The sequence below is a fragment of the Tetrao urogallus genome (assembly GCF_951394365.1).
Source record: "Tetrao urogallus genome assembly, chromosome: 1".
Taxonomy (NCBI): domain Eukaryota; kingdom Metazoa; phylum Chordata; class Aves; order Galliformes; family Phasianidae; genus Tetrao; species Tetrao urogallus.
The window spans coordinates 74,931,348-74,951,247 of NC_136813.1; the positions used below are offsets into that span (position 1 = coordinate 74,931,348).

At 38.2% G+C, this 19,900-nt stretch overlaps 1 protein-coding gene across 1 annotated transcript in view; it reads right to left on the bottom strand.

Moving 5' to 3' along the window:
* Positions 1 to 19,900, bottom strand: part of SCML2 (Scm polycomb group protein like 2) — a gene marked incomplete at its 3' end in the record, with an annotated part of 51,152 nt that overhangs the window by 12,208 nt on the left and 19,044 nt on the right. The window contains exons 6-8 of the mRNA XM_079549162.1: positions 7,838 to 8,088; positions 3,378 to 3,513; positions 1,418 to 1,621 (exon numbers count right to left, since the gene is read on the bottom strand). Coding sequence (XP_079405288.1) covers positions 1,418 to 1,621; positions 3,378 to 3,513; positions 7,838 to 8,088 — 591 coding nt within the window. The remainder of the gene's footprint in view (positions 1 to 1,417; positions 1,622 to 3,377; positions 3,514 to 7,837; positions 8,089 to 19,900) is intronic.

Consider the following 19,900-nt stretch of genomic DNA (forward strand, 5'->3'; position numbering starts at 1 on the left):
ATCCAACAAGCTGATGAGCAGACAAGAACTAAAAAACAGAAAATGCACCTGAGAGCGCTCCAGCACTCTATTCAGGAGCAGCCTACAGAGCCAGGCTTCTTGAGCTTAGGACCACTGAGCTGGCTACTTTGAATCTAGCAGTAATTACAATAGTAATTCCTGTTCCTACAGGATTTTTGAATGAAAATATATCAGAACTAGATTTCTTTTGTTGTTCTGCTTTGTAAAATAATTACTTTCAACTATACCATCATAGCCCAGATTCACCACTGGCCTACAGTTTAGTCCTTCTTCAAGAACAATAACAATCAGAATACTGGCAAAGCACATCTGAGTGTATTTTGTTCCATAAAAAAATGACATTTTGGAATGAGACACAATTATATTATTATATTAATAATATAATAAAATTTCATATGTTTTGCAAAAAATAAAGTAATACAAGTTTCACACCCAAGCTTACACAGTTCCAGTAAACTTTTATTACAAAGTAGAAAAGAAGCATCTATCGTACGAACAAACTCATGCAGACACATAAGCAAGAACTACTGAAATTCTGCTATATGCAGGTCAGGGTACTAGGTTGTAGATACTGTTAGATAGCAAAGTCTTTTACGAGGATTTAATTAAACCTGTATTCCACTAATCATCTTTCACACCTGGTGATAATGTAAGGAGATTAAAGTTACACCAAGTCTTTTTACTGCCAGTGATAGAATTATGAATTGATGTGCTAACTGCCATACAAAGTACTTTCTAGCCTAGAAGGAAAAAAAAATGTCAAGGAGCAGCTACTCAGTTTGAGATGTAAGGATAATTTATTTGTAGACATAGCATTAATATGTAGCAGAACTAAACCTATTCCTTAGTAGAGGACACAGGAGAATGAACACTGACCTAAGAGACCAGGGAATGGGGGAAAGGAGGAAGCAGCAAATTTAACATGTGGAATCACTTGCCTGGAAGCTAAACAGATTAGCTGGAAACTTTTCACTCACTTGGGTAAGGTATTAAGAACACAAACATTACGTACGGATAAGATTATGAGAATGATTTGAATTAATAAAGCTGATACTCCACTCATACTGAGCTTACTTGACAAATGTATAGCTGCAGCTGTTGGTGCACAAGCTTTACTTATTACCAACCACCTAACTGTACAGCGTACATGTAATTCAACTTTGCTATTGCTAGATTCTGATTGAAGAACTGTTCAGAAAATCCTGGACTCTGACTGATACAAAGTATACTCCCCCAGGACTCTCTTAATAAAGTAGTTCATAAACATACATTCTTGACTATGCTTAAGGAGTTACAAAAGTGATAGAATCTCATTGCAGTTACTTCAGTTCTTTCTCCCTACCCTAGGTTCAGAAACAAGTGAAGAAACAAAAAAATTAGAAACATCTTCACATACCAGTTATCATTTCCCCTCCATGATGGCCAGATTTCAGAAATCCAAAGACTGTTTTGGATTGATAGGCACAATCCACACAAGCTTGTACAGCCTGTTGAAGTACCACGTTGACAGGACCTGGTCCAAAGTGATCTGGAAGCTGCTGAACCTTCTTCTTATCCAGGTGAGGCCCAGAATTCCCATGCTTGTTGACATAAACACACACTGAAAAAGAACAAGCCAAAGTATTTCTACTTTCTTTGTACCTAGTGTACACAGAATAGAGACACATTTCACGTGCTAGAATTGCATTGTTTCTGAAGTCCCAAATTCACTTCCATCTGACCTCTAAAGCCTTTCTGTACCCTGCTAACGTACAAAGCCATCACACTGCATTCTTCTTTCAACTCATCTCTACTCACATACTAGTCCCAGGAAAGCAAGAACTACCAGTACATGCTCTAAACTACCAAAAAAATCTATTCTTAAAAGCTGTCCTTGCTGCCCTATTTTTTCTCATATTTGAGAAGATACAACAAACCAAACACTATAGCATAGGCCTGCTATGGGTGCCCATTCTGAAGCACCCACACAGCATTAACAATGTCTATGCAAAATGGTCAGTATCTGCTATCTTCAGCAACCACCCAAGTATGATTTCCACACCACAGCTTGGCTTTCACTGCTAAACAAAAGAACAATACTTACCTGGAAACTGTGCAAAGTGGTTTAAAGCTTATCATGAAAGTAATCAAATAGGACTATTGAAAGCACTTTTTACAGAGACAATGAAAAAATTGCCTTTCAAAAGGAACAACAAGGCAGAAAAATATGGAGAAAAGCTGTAATTGAAGGGTTTTTCTTTCTTCTTTTTGGTCTTAACTGTCACATGATCAGGAACGCAGGAAGACATTAGTATAGCTTAAATCTTTTGTGATTAAGCAGACAATCTAAGTGATATGTAATAGAAAAGACTGCTGCATTTTCTCAGCTGTAGTAGCATTCTGGCTTAGTTAGAAACATAGATTTTAAAAATGAAACGTTTCTATGAAGTGCTTCAGTGATCTTGTATCTTCATGCCTATCTGCTTAGTCTCTGATGTCTGCAGATTGGAGGAAGCCACTTGTACGAATAAACAAAGATACAAATCAGCAAAAAGAGCTTTCATGACATCTTCGTCTGACTTCAGTAACAGCTGACTCCTGAAAGGTTTATTTTCCTAGGAAACACATAGGTATTTTCCCCTCATCCATCATTGAAGTTGGGATGGAGAAGAGCCTGACAACTTCTATTGTAAAAACAGTTTTTAAATGTCAAAAGTATCCCAAACAGAATTAACATAAGTTATGGGCTTTTTTAGAAAGATCTGAGATTTCAGTTGACAACATACAAATTGTTTCATTACAGAGTTACAAGCCCCTCAACAAGCTAGCTCGTTAAGTAGCTTATTTTTGTTTTGCCAACGCTTTTTAAGATACATTTCATTACATTTTCTCTTAACTTTGCTTGTCTAAAAATAAGGGAGATATTTCCCTTGATTGCTTTTACTTGGTTTAAATGGACTTGCTTTTTTAATAGAACACTGAAGTGAGACAAAATCTCCATTTTGTGGTATTAAAGTCAAGTGTGCATGAAAGCAAAATATCATACGAGCTTTTAGCTACATCTAATCCCATTTCATACATCAGAGAATGAGACAGACAATTGTACAGTTTCCTCCTTCAGACAGAGCGAAACTGACAGGTTTAGCAGATATGTTCAAAGTCTCCGTGCTCCAGCACTTCTTCTTATAATGCAGGCATCAAAATACCAGTTCTACAGAGTAACACTGGCACCTACAAACATCTTTTTAAAGAAACGTAGTAGGTGAGTAATGATTTACAGGAGTAAGTTTGCAGCACGTTTCCATAAGAAGACACTACTAGTTTTCTTGAAATTGAAGTCATTTCACACTAAAAATGTCATTATTTTTTTCTTTTACCTGTGGATATAACTGCTGCAGCTGCACCAGACAAACTAATTCCATCTTTCAGCATCTGTGTAGTGCCACTGTCCCCATCAGGAGAAGAAAGAGGAGAAGGTGGTGCAGGAGTCAGTTGCTCTGGTAAGACTTTTTTCTGTTTTGAGAAAAAAAATACCAAAGTATTTAATGTTTTTTTAAGTAGTATGCCAAACCTTTCCACTATCATTTATCATACTATTGAGTGCATGTAGTTCCTTATTAGAGAAGTACTGCATTGCAAAGATGATGAAATCTGGGAAGGGATGATCAGGAACTGCCTGCGTTTACAGCTACTTCAGCAACACAGGGGAAGACAAATGACTTGAAAAGGAGCCCACTTATGGTTGAAAAGGAACTCACTTATCGTTGAAAAGGAGCAGGAGAGCAATGAGCTATATATAATCAATTCACGGTCCTTCTGAATTTTAGGAATCACAGAAGAGGTATTTGGATTACTTTCCCACATACACTCTTTCCATCACCTGGGTTTATCACAATTCCAATAAATTATTTGGGCTGTGCACACACTGTCATATACTGTCATTGTCATTTGAATTCTGATCCAAATTTAGCTGTCAACTTTACAGAGCATCTAGATTTTCTCCCAGCTTGTTTCAAAGATGTTGAAATTCTTACATAACACTTTTAGAAACTGGTGCTCTATGCAAGGTATCAAATATACCAATATAGTTGTAATTCAGTCACTTGAGTTTGCAAAACTTTCTTCTTTCCCAAACCAACCTTATTTGTAGCCTATTATATACCAGACAGACAGATTTTGTAGCACAAGGATGTAGAAATCAGTCAGTGTCTCCCAGCTGAGAAAAAAGAAAATGTTGCAATTTAGTTTGGGCTGGGGCTTAGAAAAGAGGCGTATGCTAGAAAGGCACTTCTGATGTGTTATAAGAATACATGGAAATAAAAGAAGCAATTAATTGGCAAAAAATTCTTCACCTCTTCCTTCGCCATTTATTCTTGCATAAGAACATATTACATCCTCATTTTCTACCCTGAATAAAAAAAAATTAGGAATATAAGAGATTAACCAAGGTGGTCAAGGTGGCAGAGACCCGGATACTCACGTGGAAAGAGTTTATATCTAACACTGATCTGCAGCAAAGATAAAAATCTGCCAAGCTGTCAGGGAAAGCTTCAGTTTAGAAGTGCAATGTAATAAAAGTGTAATGGATGGATAAGGAGGATATTTACTAAATAGTACATTAACAAATCACATAGCAAGCAAATCACCTTCCAAAGAACAGCAGTGCCTAACTTCTCCACAACACCTACTAAGAATTGTAGTTCTTTTCTTCTAAAGTCTATGGCATGGTAGAGAAAATTTCTGTGCTCTTTACAGATCTGAGAAAATAGATTTGGAAAGAGAAATTATTTGACAACACAGTACTGGATGGGATCACCACAAACAGAGAGACAGCCAAGGTTTGGCACTGCTGTGAATGAGACGAGGAGGAAAGGGTCAAACACTGAAGCAGTGATGTATTACTTGTCAGAGACTGACTATGCATCTTAACACTGGGAAACAGAAAGGTTTCCATCCTTAACACAGAGAACAACAATGCAGTTAGGAAGTTAGAGCTTTTGATCTGAAGCCTGGCATTCCTGAAGCCTCTATGCAGAAGGGACTCCCCAGGGGACCAGTTGTCTGTTGTCATGCTGCAAAATGCCAGCGGTGGAGTTGAGAGGAAAAAGGAGGGAACAGGAGAAATGTAGCATGAAAACAAAATGTAAACACTAAGATGTAAGCCAGAAGAACTGTCTACCCTCCACACGAATGCTTAAGTGTGGTGAGGCTAGCCAGCCATTTCTTACCATCTCCAGAATGAGGAAAGAGCATATTTTGGGAATACAGCCTGTTATGCTTGCTCAGCTGAGTAATTTGTAATCCCAAAATGATGAGCAGCACACCGCAGTCCAACAGCCAGGATGTGTCAGGAAGCAGGCCGTGCTTCCAGCTGGGCTCACCACATTTGCCCCTACTCACCCTTAACAGCTGGCCCTGCCAGTTAGGAGGGCACACCAGCACCGACTGTCTGCACAGAGCTCAGCACACAGGCTGGCACCTCACCACCCTTCACTGACGCTGCTTTCGTGGGGTCACATCTAAGGCTGCAAACTACAGTCAGACCAAGGCCCTTTCTCAAGAGATGCATATAAACCAGTTGGTCTGGAAGGAATTCTTTGCATTGCTCTGCAAAGTGTACTTTCAAAGGTGATGGGAGAAATGTAAAGAGATTTTTTTCAATATGACAGTAAAAAGAAAAAAAAAAGCAGCGCACACTGGGGGGTAGGAATGGGGAATAAGACTTGACATGCTTTTTATCCTCATGGAGAAGCTTAAGAAACATTTAGGCGAGAAAATGACAACAGCTTAACATTCCTAGCTGTACAATAAAAATTAATACATGCACAATGATAAACATTGCAGAATAACAAGCTTAAAAAGGCAAGGAGTCCCAGCCTGCCTCTTCACTGTGAGATTTAACAAGTCAAACAAATCTCTACTTCATCAAGCATCAGACTGATCTCCCGAAATACACAGGTTTTGAATTAGCACAAAGTCAGTTCACATCTGGAGAACAACTGCAGAGGCTGAAAAGGTGGAGGGTTATTTTGGATTTGTCTTAAAAGAAACAAACAAATAAACAACTGCATTCAAATATCTAAGCACATATCACTAATATTATATTTGTGTGCATACTGGGAAGTACCTAAGCTGTGTGTCACTCTATATCACATATACCCCATACATACAGAACTCCCATTTAGTAATTTCTCCTCTCTCCACACTTACAGTATTAAGTAAAACACTGCAAAGAAGAGTGCAAATATGTGTAATGTCTTGGCAACCTTACCACATACTTACCACATACCGTAGCAATAAAAACTTTCCATGGCTTCTCTAAAGGAACCCAGTTGTTAAGTTCTCAGTGCAAAAGTTACAATAGTAACGTGCCATGTTAGATAGGTGCCTCAAATTCAAGATACTTCGAAGTCTAATGCTTAGTTGACTGGTCCCACAGAGGAAATCAGATGCACGTGAAGTTTTCTCAGATCCCTTTCTGATCGCAAGAACTGCCCAAAGTAACTCCCAATCCCAAGCAAAGCACTATACTTCACACAGACCAGGTGCCAAGTGCAGGGCTCCAAGAAGACACTTCCCGTTACCCAGCATTTGAAGCTCAGAAGCCTCTTTAAAGGTGAGATGCCTGCAACTATCTTCCAACTTTTTTTTTTTTTTTTTTTTTTTTTTTAAACAAGAGACAGAGGAGCACAGAACCCTTACACAAAGTGCACATCCTGCCATACCCGAGTATCTCCTAAATATAAGATAATGTGTTCAGTTATCTCCTTTAAAGCCCTTTAGGCTTATGGCAAACAGCCAACCCACTAGCTCAGCCTGTGTGGGAGCAGCTTTCTCCTCTGTAACCTGCACCTCTGTGTGGAAACAAGAAGGAGATAAAGCTGGAGCCCAGGTGCCCCAGCAGCCTACTGTTCTGCATGCCTAAATGGGAGGGAAAGGTGGCAGAAGACAGCAGGGTTTCTACTTTCAATCTGCAGAACTGTTCCTTACCCTGCAGCCAACGTTGCAACCAAAGTAATCACCTCCAGTTTTATCCTAAAGCCTTTTAGGTGCGCTCTAATAGCACACTTCACTAGTGCTTCACACTGAAGGGCAAAGTCATACTCATGCCATTACTTCATCCCTTCCCATGCACCACCAGCAATTTCTTACTAGCCCACAGTAACCCAGGCTGGAGGAAAGGAAAAAGCAAAACTTCAACTTTTGGAAATCAGAGTAAGTGGGGGTGGCTGACCACTGCCCATGTCTTGGACTCAGCTCTGAAGGGAGCAAGGCATCATTACCTCTCAGGCTCACACCTGAGGAAATGCATTGATGCACTGCCTGAAAGGAAGTGTCCTGGTTCATGCAGGATCTCCAGGATGATGGGATATTCAAGAGATTAACTTGGCAAATCCCGCTGCATGCTTAAAATGCCTAAACTTTTCACCAAAATCCTCATTGTTCCTAATCTTTTTTTCTTGTTCAACATGAGAGTAAAAAAATGAAAAACATGCGTATGCTACAGTAGCAAAATAACTCAGACTAAAAAGCCTCAAGAATTCCCCGTGGTTCTTGGGATGTTACTGGAAATGGCTATTCCAGAATAGTATTTTTCAATACCAACAACACATCCATGAATTAATCTAAATCAGTACTCCCATACTGGAATAAGAAAATCCCAGAAGTTTATCCTGAGATATTCTAGAATAGCTATTCTAGACGTTTTGTCATAATCAACTTCTGAACACAGTAAAGCCCTGAAGGCTGAAGAGAAGCCAGAAAATTAATGAAAAAAAAAAAATAATCTCACTACAAAATTTTGCAATATAAAGTAAAGTAGTAGATAAGGACTAACCTTTTTTCCAGGTTTTAAACTTTTTTTCCTTGTTTTAAGATTCTCAGTATGAGAGGTGCTTTTGGTCAGGGGAATATTTTTAGGAGACCTGCCCTTCTTGGGAACTGTAGACTGTCCAGGGGGTTTGCCCCGACCTGGTTTCCTGCCCCGCTGCGCTGGTACTGGAGCAGATTTCTGTGGAGACTGCATTGAACGCCGGGTCACTTTGGAAGGGGAAGATTGGATTTTTGCACTGCTCTTTGTAATGGAAACTGAGGAAAAACAAAAACAAAAGGGAAGGGGGGGAAAACCTCAAAATGAACGATGGAAAGCAACTTTTCTAATAAAGGCTTTAAAAAAAAAAAAAAAAAAAAAAAGTGTAGTGCACAATTTACATTGTAAAATAAATATATTTGGATATTTTGAACCCCAGTGGTTGGCATGAAACTACGTAATTTCATTAAAGCCAGAGAGAGAATTCTTTATACCCATTATTTTAAAGGGACCTTCCTAAGGAGGAAAAAAAAAAAAAAAAAAAGAAGAAGAAGAAAAGAAACCATTCAAATAAAAATAAAAAAGAATTAATTCACTCACCTTATAAGTGCTTCCCATGATTTTCATCATCACAAGATAAAGTACCATTCATCAAGAAGGCCTTCATAATACTTCACAAGGTATACAGCCCATAATAGATCCACTCTCCTCTCAGAGCAGTTCCCACAATTACAAGATATGCCAACTACTTCTAGCAAGCTACAAAGCAATTCTGAGCAGTGAAGAAGTCATCCAATTAAGAAAAGAAATTGATGACAGGCAAAGTATCGTTCATCAGTATTTGTCTGAGACGTTGGTTTATAAAGTTCACATAACTACTCAGATTTTTATACTTGGAACAGATTTGATTCTTTTTTTATTATGTTTTAGTTTTGGAAGCCAAAATAAAATGTCATTTTTATTTCATCTTAACATTCTCTGTTGATTCTTCCATCCCAATAGAAATCGGATCCACTACATACAAGATGCGTCTGCATTATAATCTGATGAGAAGCTGCAAATTGTAATCAGATTTCATTGAACAAAACTTCTTAGTCTGCTATCATTTCCACCCATCTCCCTTCTCTAAAGCACTAATGATGATTTTACTGTAATGATTCCCTAGCAACAGACTGATTAAAACAAGAGGAGGATGTCAAATGGAAGATATCCTCAATGAGAAGACATCCCACACCACACTCCTTGTGGCCAACACAAAGCAATGACCAAGTCCACAAAGAACTACATTCTGTTTCTTGGACTGAGTGATGATGGACAGGCAGATGCAGAAGCAGCTAAAGGAGAGGGAAGAAGAGGATGAAAATGGGAATTTTTGTGATGATAAACCACCCTTCTCATGAGAAGCATGGGAAAGGAAGAAGAGAAAATACAGCATCTATGAAATCATTTGAAGTCTTGGCATTAAACTTAGTTGGTTTTCCAGAATCATACTGTCTTTAACACTTGCTTTTTGCAGCTTGCTGATACAGGATAAACTCCATGATCCACACTAACTATAAACTACCATGAGCTTAATGTGACATGATGCAGAAGTACTACAAGTTAGGGTTCAAGAGGGCTTTGTGTGAGTAACCAGTGCCAGATCCAAAGGACTACTGCAGTCCGAAATTGGAACACATGGGGGTTCTAAAAGTTGATTTCTTGGGTTTTCATGAATTTATAGTAATTCTTCCTTTACAATATTACTGTAATTGATACTTTCTGGTAAGCAAATATAATCAAAGATACATCTGAAATGAGATCTGAAGAATATACTTAGCAATTTAGCAACAGTTTTAACATGTAGCTATTTGAGTGACAGTCACCTGAACATTTCACTACGTAGCTTTGCAACTGTTATTGTGGCTCTGAATTTTCATTCTAGTTAACTGTTACGAAGTATTTGCAGTAGCAAATATAACATTAAGAATGAATTACATACTACAAGCAGACTCCTATGAAACACAAACTCTACTGACATCCGTTTTTAAAGCTGTAGGACTGTTCACAAACATTGTGATTTGTCTGATTCGATTACTAATCCAATATTCCTAAATGGCAGTTCAGAAGAATTTTTTTCACTATGATTGGTTGCAATCCTAATACATCAAATACAGACATTACATCCCTAGGTACCTGAGAAGAACCACCTTCTCAACGTGGAATGTAATCACTTTCCTATACCAAAACTTATTTTCATAGGCAATGATAGTTTAAAATAAGCTGATGAGAATTTTATTCAACTGCTGGCAAAGCACTACTCTCATGTCTCTGAATTGCTGAGTGACAACTTGCATTAACCAGTACTTCTGGAAGAGCAGAGCAGTATCGACTACATGCTGTACCAGACAGTGCTACATATTACATGTGTTATGTTTACAGGAATGCAAAATACAGCTGTTTTTATTTATTCATGCTACACAACTAGGTGTTAAACCATTGTGAACTTGTAATTGTTGGTTCACAAATTCTTTGTGCCTCTGCTGAAATCTAGCAAGTGTGTTTCTATTCCTTCATAGTAAATGCAGCATACATTAAATACAGAACGAATTACAATGTCAACAGGTATGAGTTTTGATATCCTGAGTAATCCCTACACCCCTCCTGAAGGATATTTACACACAAAGAGTAACAATGCAAACAGTTTAACCACTTCAGGCCGCCCTCCTGAAATACACATAGCAAGTATTCTTAGCACAGCATCTTCCTACCTGCACACGCCAAAGGACCAAATATTAGCAGCATTAACCACTGGGGGTGGGGTCAGGTCCCATTTGATATTTTTTCTTCTAACTAAAGCTGAAGCTGCTTTTTTCAGCACGCAGGACTACAACAAAGCCCATGCTGCCTGGGCAGCCTCCCTGAGATAGCAGCAAATGAGGAGGCAGCTATTTGCATTTGTTGATTTAAGAGAGGAGGGGGGCAGTGGGAGACTGCTAAAGTAATTCACATATTGTCTGCAGGCTGTATTGACAGTGATCATCAGTCACCTGCTCATGCTTCCTTCACCCCAGCCTTCAGAGGGAGACCAAAGGTTATGCTGGGTCAGAGGATCTAGAGGGAAATGAAAAGACATGTAAAAGCTAGTTGCCAACCTCACTGCATCTGCAGACCAAGTTATCCCCACTAGACCACATGTTCCAAAAACTAAGATGTTTTAATAGTCTCATGAGAACTTGTTAAAATATATCAATGAAAAGAATAGAGAGAAAAAGTGCCAAGCTCTGCTTGCAATTACTGCACTATTTAGCTGGGATATTTACAACAGAAAAAAAGCACATTTGCCTTTTCAGGATACTGCTTTGCATCACAATGGTCTTCTCATTTGCACAAACAAAATAAAGCATTTGTTTCATGCTGCTCTTCTACAAAAATATCAACTGCTCAAGTTTCCAGAGTTTGATGCATTGCATGGCATTCTTTCCCAAGTCTCTTATTTATATCCAGAAACCATTCTGGTGTCCTCAATAACCAAAGACCAGAGATCATAAACATCCTTTACCATAGTAATGTGAACAACTAAACACAGTTTTCAAAGGCCACAAGAGTTCTTGTTATTTTGTCAAGCTAGCAAAGGCTATAGTTGGCTACATTCACGCAGTATGCAAAGAACTTTCAAACCTTCAGTAACTGCTCTTTCAAAACATTACCAACCTATTGTCCAAAACAATTCCTGTGAGAATCCGGCACCTATAAACTTTGTATCCTATCTATTTAAGAGAAATGCAAACCCAAATACTTCCAAACCCACAACCTTAAGATGCATTACCACCATTCAGTGCAAATTTGCACAAGTAGATCCACTGGAGTCAACCAAGTTTACTTCCATGAAGTAGATATGAAAGATTAGATTTTACACCAGAGCCAATTCCTGCTTGTAGAAGTAAAAAAAAAACTCACAAGGCACATGCAGGACTGCAAAATTGGACTCTATAATGTTAACCCCACATCCTCTTGCTGGAATAAGCCAGATATGTAAGACAAGTGTGAAATCTAAAGCTACTGAACAGCTCCAGCACTTGAGAAGGGATGGAACAGATGACAGCTCTCACGCAATTCTAATTATTAAAATACCCTCAAATAATCCACAGCAACAGTTTCATTCTACCTCTTTAACTAACACCAAGGAAAAAAAAAAAATCTTCCAATTTGTAATATTAACATTTGAAATCTACTGCTCAGTTAGTGTCACAGAGCAGCAATTACAAGAAATGATATAAGAAATTTGAAGCAAAATTGCATGAAGGAAGGTAGGAATCCATTTTTCCACACATGTGAAAACAGCATTCCTACCTCAGGTGGAGCTGCCTATTAGGACAGTAAAAACAGTAATTCAGGGTTTAGATCATCATTTCTTTCGAGAAAAGGAGTTATTTTGTTCGTAATGCAGCGTAGTTCACATGCCTCCCTGAGAATGAAGCAGAACATTCTTCTGAAAATGCAAAAGCCTGGCCCACTCTCATCTGCAGATTAATAAAATTGAGGCAAAGAGATTTAGCAACTAACCGTAAATCCATGGGAGAATTCCACAGCAGAAGTAATGGAAACACTACTTGAATTCTAGCCCTGAATTTTAACTATAAAATTAGCATTCTTTAATACATTACATATTTATTGTGATAGTTTTGACAAACTGGGAAAGGAGGTGGAAAAGATTAGCAGGTTTTCAAAACAGCTTACTGCTAAGCATTACTAAAATGTACATGCTCACATCTCAGTTGAAGAAGCAGAGAGTCACACAAAAGTATCTGTAATACATGCTGTTTCTATCCATTATTTATATTTCTGCCAATATTTTAAAAAATATTAAAATATTTTAAAAAATATAAAAAGGTGTTATTTTGCTATCTTGTGTGAGAAGTCCTTGCCTTCTGCAGTCCTGAAAGGTGAGATGGAGGATACTAAGCAGTATGAGATAGAATTGAGGCAAAGTGTTTCCTTCCCTCGGACTTCCCTTAACAGCACTTCAGCACTCTTGCTCCATCACCTCCATGCTCAGCCACAGCCCTGGTCTCCCCTGTTTTCAACAACTACTGAAGCCAGCACCTATGAAACAAATCTGGGATCTTTGTGGATACCTATGAAAGTACAAAGTAAGCTCCACCAAATCCCACTGCTCACCAAACAAAGATACACCACTTTCAAAAAAAAAAAAAAAAAAACCAAACATTTTTTATAACTCACATGGATGCTGGCAGAAATGAGGCAAACAGGGAAAAAAAGAAAAAAAAAAAAAAAAGACTCCTAGAAAGATTGCTACAGTTAATCTCCACAAAGCAAGAACCATGAAAAGCCAGCTTCTAGGTCTCATCATTCAACAAAGCAACACCAAATATGCTTGTAAAAAATAAACAAACAACAAACAAACAAACAAAACCCCTGAGCTCTATTTTGTTGATAAACTCAGGTGGAAGAGACCAAGTGAACACTTGATTAACTTTCAAAGCAGTACAAATTTGAATTATCTGCAGACTGTTCAGATCCGCTGATATGTTAAGCCTGACAAAACCTATCTCTATACATCAAGTGTAAGCTTTCACATTCAGATTTTTGACCTTGCTGTTACTGATTCTGTACAGTTTCTGTCTTTATTGTTCCCCAAATAGCCTCAGCAGGATGCAAAGTAGGCCCAAAATGAGACTACAACATGCAATAAGCTTCAGGGAAAGCAAAACAAATGCAGAGCACAGTTATTGCAAAGCTGTGATTTGTTATGTTTCAGGGCGGGATCTGAATGAGAGCACTGATATTCATAATTCATCTAATATATACTAACACAGATTCAGAAAAAATCCACCCAATCCCATCCACTAGCTGGACAACACAACCAACCACTGATGCCATTAGTATTCACAAGCTCTCCGTGTGAGGTCTTCATCTGTGCCGCAAGTCAAGTAAGCAGGGTGGAAGACTGGCCTGGATGAACAGGTATCCTGCAACCTGGGCAGAAAGAAAATATACAACCTCTGGAGGCAACATCTGACTTCACGGGGAGTTTGCTGCAGCTCACATCTGCAGTGAGAAAACAAGAAAAGCTAAGGCTCCACTTGATTTGATTGCAACCAGGGTGGTGTTTGACAACAAAGAAGTCCTTTCAAAGTATGTCAACAACAGAAGGAGGAAAAGGAAAACACAGGACTGATATTTGAAGCAGGAGGTCACTAATAAATAACTAAGGATAAGGAAAAGACAAGAGGCATTTAATGACTTCTTTTAATCTTAGCATTTAATAGTAATCACAGATCTTATGGTGCCTAGTCCACAGTGTTTGAGGGCCACGGCTTGGGGAGCAGTGACTTTCAATCTGTGGTCACCAAAATGGTAAGTGAACAGCTGTTACCAGCTCTATGTTCCTAAGTCCGTGGAGTCTACTGAGATTCAGCCCAGAGCACTGAAGGACTCTGCAGACACTATAGCTTGACCTCTCCAACACTTTACCAAAAGCTGTGGGATGCTGAGGAGGTTCCTGCTGACTAGAAGCTAGCCAAAATTACCCCCACTACAAAAAAGGCATGAGCAAAGGCTCAGGAAACTAGAGATCTCTCATTCTAACCTCAGTACCTGAAAAAGTTATGGAGAACATTGTCCTGGGAGATACTGAAAGACATTTAAAGAAAAAAGCTATTATTAGGCATAGTCAACATAGGTTAATCACAAGGAGATCAAAGGCTGAGAGGTACCTCAGTGATCCCTGCAGTGCCCTGATGAAGGGAAGCAGAGGGAGGTGCCGGGTCCTGCTCCCAGGAACTGACAGCAGCAGGGGAATGGCACAGAGCTGCCATGGTGGGACTGGACATTAGGAAAGTTTTCTTTACCATGAGGGTGGTTAAACACTGGAAGAGGCTTCCTAGAGAGGCAGCTGATGCCCTGTGCCTGGCAGTGTTTATGGGGTATTTGTACAAAGCCCTCAGTAACATGCTCTAACTTCTGGTTAGCCCTGAAGATGGTCAGGACATGGTAGTCTTTGAAGGTTCCTTCCAGCTTAACTGTTCTATTCTAAGAGCAAATAAAAAAAATTCCATGTAACAGGAAAAAAATATATGTGCCTGGAGCACTTGCAGTTTGAAAGAGAATTACAGTTACCTCATAAGCGTGTTAAGATGGTGACAAAACCAGTCTTACAATAAGGTCACACCTTTGGGAGAGGTAAAACCTTTATTTTTAAGTAAGTGATTTCTGCCCTGTAGCAGCACCATCCAGGCCCTGTTGCATGATGCCAAGAAACATTAATACCAAATAAAAAAAAAGCTTAACAAGCGAGAGAATGTGGCAAATCAGATTTTAGCCTGAAGCACTGAGGAGTTCTGTATCCACAGTTCTGAAGACAGCATATATATGCTTACTGTATGCCTAACTACTGTGTCCTGCTCAGAGAAGGAAGTCGGCTGCACTGAGACTAAAATGAAATCTCCAGCAATATGAGACTGTGCAAATTCAGCATGTTTCTATCTATAATGAAACTTAAGGATTATTGTGCTTATCTGATTTTTTTTGCTACTTTAAACAACGCAGTCCTTTCAAAGACCTTAATGTAGCTCTCTTCAAAGTCATTTCAATGCTTCTTTGTAGAGCAGTACTGAAGTTTACAATGATGTTGCACAATTGTGTACAACTCAGCTGAAAATCCAGCACAGTAATCTTGACATCATTCCATTATCAGCAGAGAGATGTATTTCTGGCAGCTAGCTTGGAAAAAATCTGCACAAACTATTGAGATCATGTCTGAAATTTAAGTAAATCAAAAACCAAGAAATCATTAAACAGACAAACAAGACATTCCTTTACCTTCACTTGGGCCTGTCCTTCTCTTATTGCTGTAGACAGCTATAGGAGATATTAATCATAGCCTGATTAGTGTAAGGAAAAAAGATTGCTCTCACTGACAATAAAAGCACAAAACAGGGGGAAAAGAAATGAGGTGGCACATTGTGTGGAGGAGGAAAGACAGAGAGAGCAAGGATAAAAACTTGTTTTTTTTTTTCCCTGATTACAGCATCATCTTTCCTTGTTCACCTGAACTCTCTCCTGCAAGATGCAGTGTGCAGATCCTTGCAACATCTCGATCTGTCAGAGATCAAACTTCATAAGACTGGAAGAAGAGAGGAGGATCAGGAAACTATAGGAAATGATCTTTCTGCAGATGCATTTCACATCTAAATAATACACAGTTCTTTACAATGAAATCAATCTTCGCAGGTGAACCTGCTTATCTCCCACATGGTTTTGCCCACATACTCCATTCTTTCATGGAAGTGTTTTTGCTTATAGGAAGACAAGTTAGCTAAGTAACTGGCATTTATATATAATGACTACATAGCAAAATGAATTTATACAGAAACAGCAAACCAAAACTGCTCAGACAGTCTCCAGTCACCTGTCTTCTATGTCCATCATAAGCATCAGATAAAAACAGCTACTTCTTAGGCATAGTAACTCTATAGTTCTCATAGTTCTCTATTATCCAACAGAGTAGAATATAAATAACAATCTATAGCAGTTAAGTATACAAGCATAACATGCTTGGCCCAGAAAAACAGGAGATAGAAAAACATGCAAAAGATATTTTTTGGAAGTCTTTTCAAAGTATATAAAAAGGAGAAGTTACATGGATGATCAAATTTCAGAAAAAATGCAGAAGGTAACACTAGAGCAACAAGATCAGCTGTTCTTTTTGCTTTTGTGTTCACCCCAAGGAAGCTCACATCAGTTCCTTTACTAGAACCCTTCTTCACCAAGATTTCAAAGAAGCTCATGACACGAAGTATCAGTAGCAGAGGTCAGGAATCAGAGACGAAACAAAGAGCAGAGCTGGCTGGGCAGACAGCCCATTGAAGTTTAAGGATAAGAAGCGGTATGTCCAACCTACTGATAGTGCTGTGAAGTTTGTCTTCAAAATCGCCTCAGGTCCAGAGGCATAAAGGTACCTAACATGATGCCAATCCTCCTGATGTGTGTACTGGACAAGTTGTTAAAAACTACTGTACAGGAACAGAGGTAGTGAACACAAATATAAACACAATGTGTTAAAGGAGAAGCGAACACAGCTTTTGTAAAGTCACATCATTGTAAATCCATTAGAATATTATTAAGTAATCAGTAGGCAATCAGATGATTGAAAGTCAGTTGATGCAGTCTATGGATTTGCATTTGACAAGATCTCACACCACAGTCTCTTAACTAACAAACTTAACTAACAATGGGTAGAAGAGAAGGCCCTCATGGCTCTTTCTAAAGAATTTAAAGGAAAATATTAAGCAGTGATCAGGAACAAAAGGACATATCCAAAGTCAAAAGGTTTCTAGAGAAATCCTGATGAGATCCCCACTTGGACTTGTGCATTTTATCCATATATGATCTACAGCAAGAGAAAAGCATGAAATGGCAACAAATGTAAAATAGTTCTTTGAGTAAAGATCTTGCAAAACTGAGCTGATGCCCAGCAGGTGAGGAAGTAAAAGATGAAATTCAGTTTCAAGCAATTAAAAATAATTCAGCTTCTGCAAATGCATTACAAAGCATTACAAAAAAAACATTTTGGAATTAAAATAATTATTTCTATGGCAGTATTAATTCATTGCTCAGTAGCGCTCCAGAATCCCAAATGCAACTTCATGAATAACCGTAAAAGGAACAGAAAACAAAACAGAAACAGTGCCTTTAAGTCTTAGACATCCTGTGCACTTCTGGTTCTAGAAGCTCAAAATGGCATAGTTGAAATGGAAACAGTACAGAACAACAAAGGTGACCAGAAGAATTAAATTCATCCTAGAGCAAGGTATAAGAAAACAGAACAGGATTTTATAAGTTTGCAGTAGAAACAGTTTGGGGGAACACAGGAAAAAAAAAAAAAACCACAAAAAAAACCTCAATATGACAGCTATATAGAAGTTAGGGAATGAGTATTTACTGACTTTTCCTGTAAAAGAACTAAAAGTACAAGAAGCTGTTTCAGTACAAGAACTAAAAGACATAAAAGTGAAACTACCGGACTACCAGCAAGGCAAAGGTCATCTCCTCTTGCAGGAAACTCCCTTCTACAGGATGCAGTAGATGCTAAAAGTTCAGATGGCTCCAAAATACACCTGAACAAAATGATCAAACTCTGCCTAGAGGTACGCAGCACAAAGGCATTATCTGGGGTATGGGTCCTAGTGAGTTCTAGACTGCCAGATACTAAGAACACTTCTGAAAACCTCTCTCCTACTTTTGTGCTTAAACTTTTCTTCAACTATCTGCTTTGAGCCACCACTGAAAAAGCCTCCCAGAGCAGGAGATCCTTCACATTTATCCAGCAGACACTATCATGCCACAGTTCACACTCATGTTCCTGTGCAAAAGGTCATTGTAAAAACACTTATCTGACCAAGAAACATGGAGTAAAACAAGTTGCTGCATCCTTAAAATATTAACCTTGGGCCAGCAGGTCAACTTGACATCAAGCAATGCTATCAAACCACATATTAGATAAATTACTACTGATCTAGATAGCCAACTACAATACTAGCTATGTACAGTTTCTACTAGTAGAAATACTAAACAACTACATTTCATACCACTATGCACATACACTGACATCAAGCTACATCTCCTCCATCACATTTGATGAAAAGGACAAAGACAGAACATCAACAAGAAGATTACAGACTGAATGTCGCAAAGAGTTATCCAGAACAACTTCTTACTTATCTTCCCCATTTTATCTTCTATTAATTGTATCTAGGCTCCTAAGCTTATTTTTCTATACCAATGAAAATTAGTAGAATAAAACGCTAAAAAGATTAAATACACCACATATCTAGTTTTAAATAAATTACTTCATACCTAAGAAGTCTGTGTTAAAACTGTTCCTAAAAACCACCCATGACAGAAGTCCTACATTCTCTCAGAGCATCCTAAGTGGCTAAGAGAGTTAACTGCATTAAAATGCTCCCTAATTTTCAGATCATCTCCATTACTGCACTTTCTCTCTCAGACATTAAAAATATAGGACTCATGGCAGGAAGTTGTTGTCATACGTATGGATGAAACTTAAAGCTTAACTTATCACCTTCATACTCAGATTACAGAATATTGCTTTTGCTTGATGATTAAAATTTGTTTTGTTTTCAGTTCTTTTTGTGATCTATCATGTTTACATGCCTCCTAGGAAAAAAAAAAAAAAAAGAAAAAATAGTTATAAAATAAACAAAAATACTTTCCATTATATCCATTCTGAAATCTAAGCCACATTCAGCCAATTATTTTCACTTTCTTTTGTGGTAATTGAACACAGAAACACTAAAACAATCAGCAGGAAAAAAGTCAGGGCCAGAATGATACTGTAACATTTCAAGTGAATTCCTACAATATATTATCTGCCATGCTTTCTTCCTTAACAGAAGTAGTCAATGTTAATATGACTTAATGAAGAATCCTGACAACTTCATCATATTTCTGAATTGAAATGACCTGATTACAATCTCCTTGAAGCTACTATTTACATTTTAATAAAGGACTATCATTACAGTTCTTTAATGGCTCAAAAGCAATCAAGTAACTCTGAAAAACAACCTGAGAGCAAAAAATATTACACCTAGCTATGCAAATTTGACAAATGCATATAACGTTCTTGTGCAGCAAAATTTAAAATTTAAAGAACAAACTTCCTGCTCCAAACAGGGAAAAAAAGGAACACAACTGCAGCCTTGGACACACTTTTAAGACTGCAAATAACCAAGTTCCTAGCCTTCACCTCCCTGCCACACATTTCTACCATGTCTCCAAAATTCTACAGTTTTAACTAAACATCTGCAACAACCTCACCTTGGGTTTTATCAGTGCCTAAAGCATTACTGTTCTTCATAAAAAAAGCAATAGAATCCAGAGTTCCTTGGGTAGGTCCTTCACCTTTCACCAAATTCCAGCATACTCAAGAATTGTGTTCATGTTAATATCTGAACGATTGGAATATTTATTCAAACTTATTCACTTATTCAAACTTATTCAAACTATTACACTATTCTTTGATGTCTATCAAACACTAATCAGGCAAGAGAAGTGCTGTACATATTG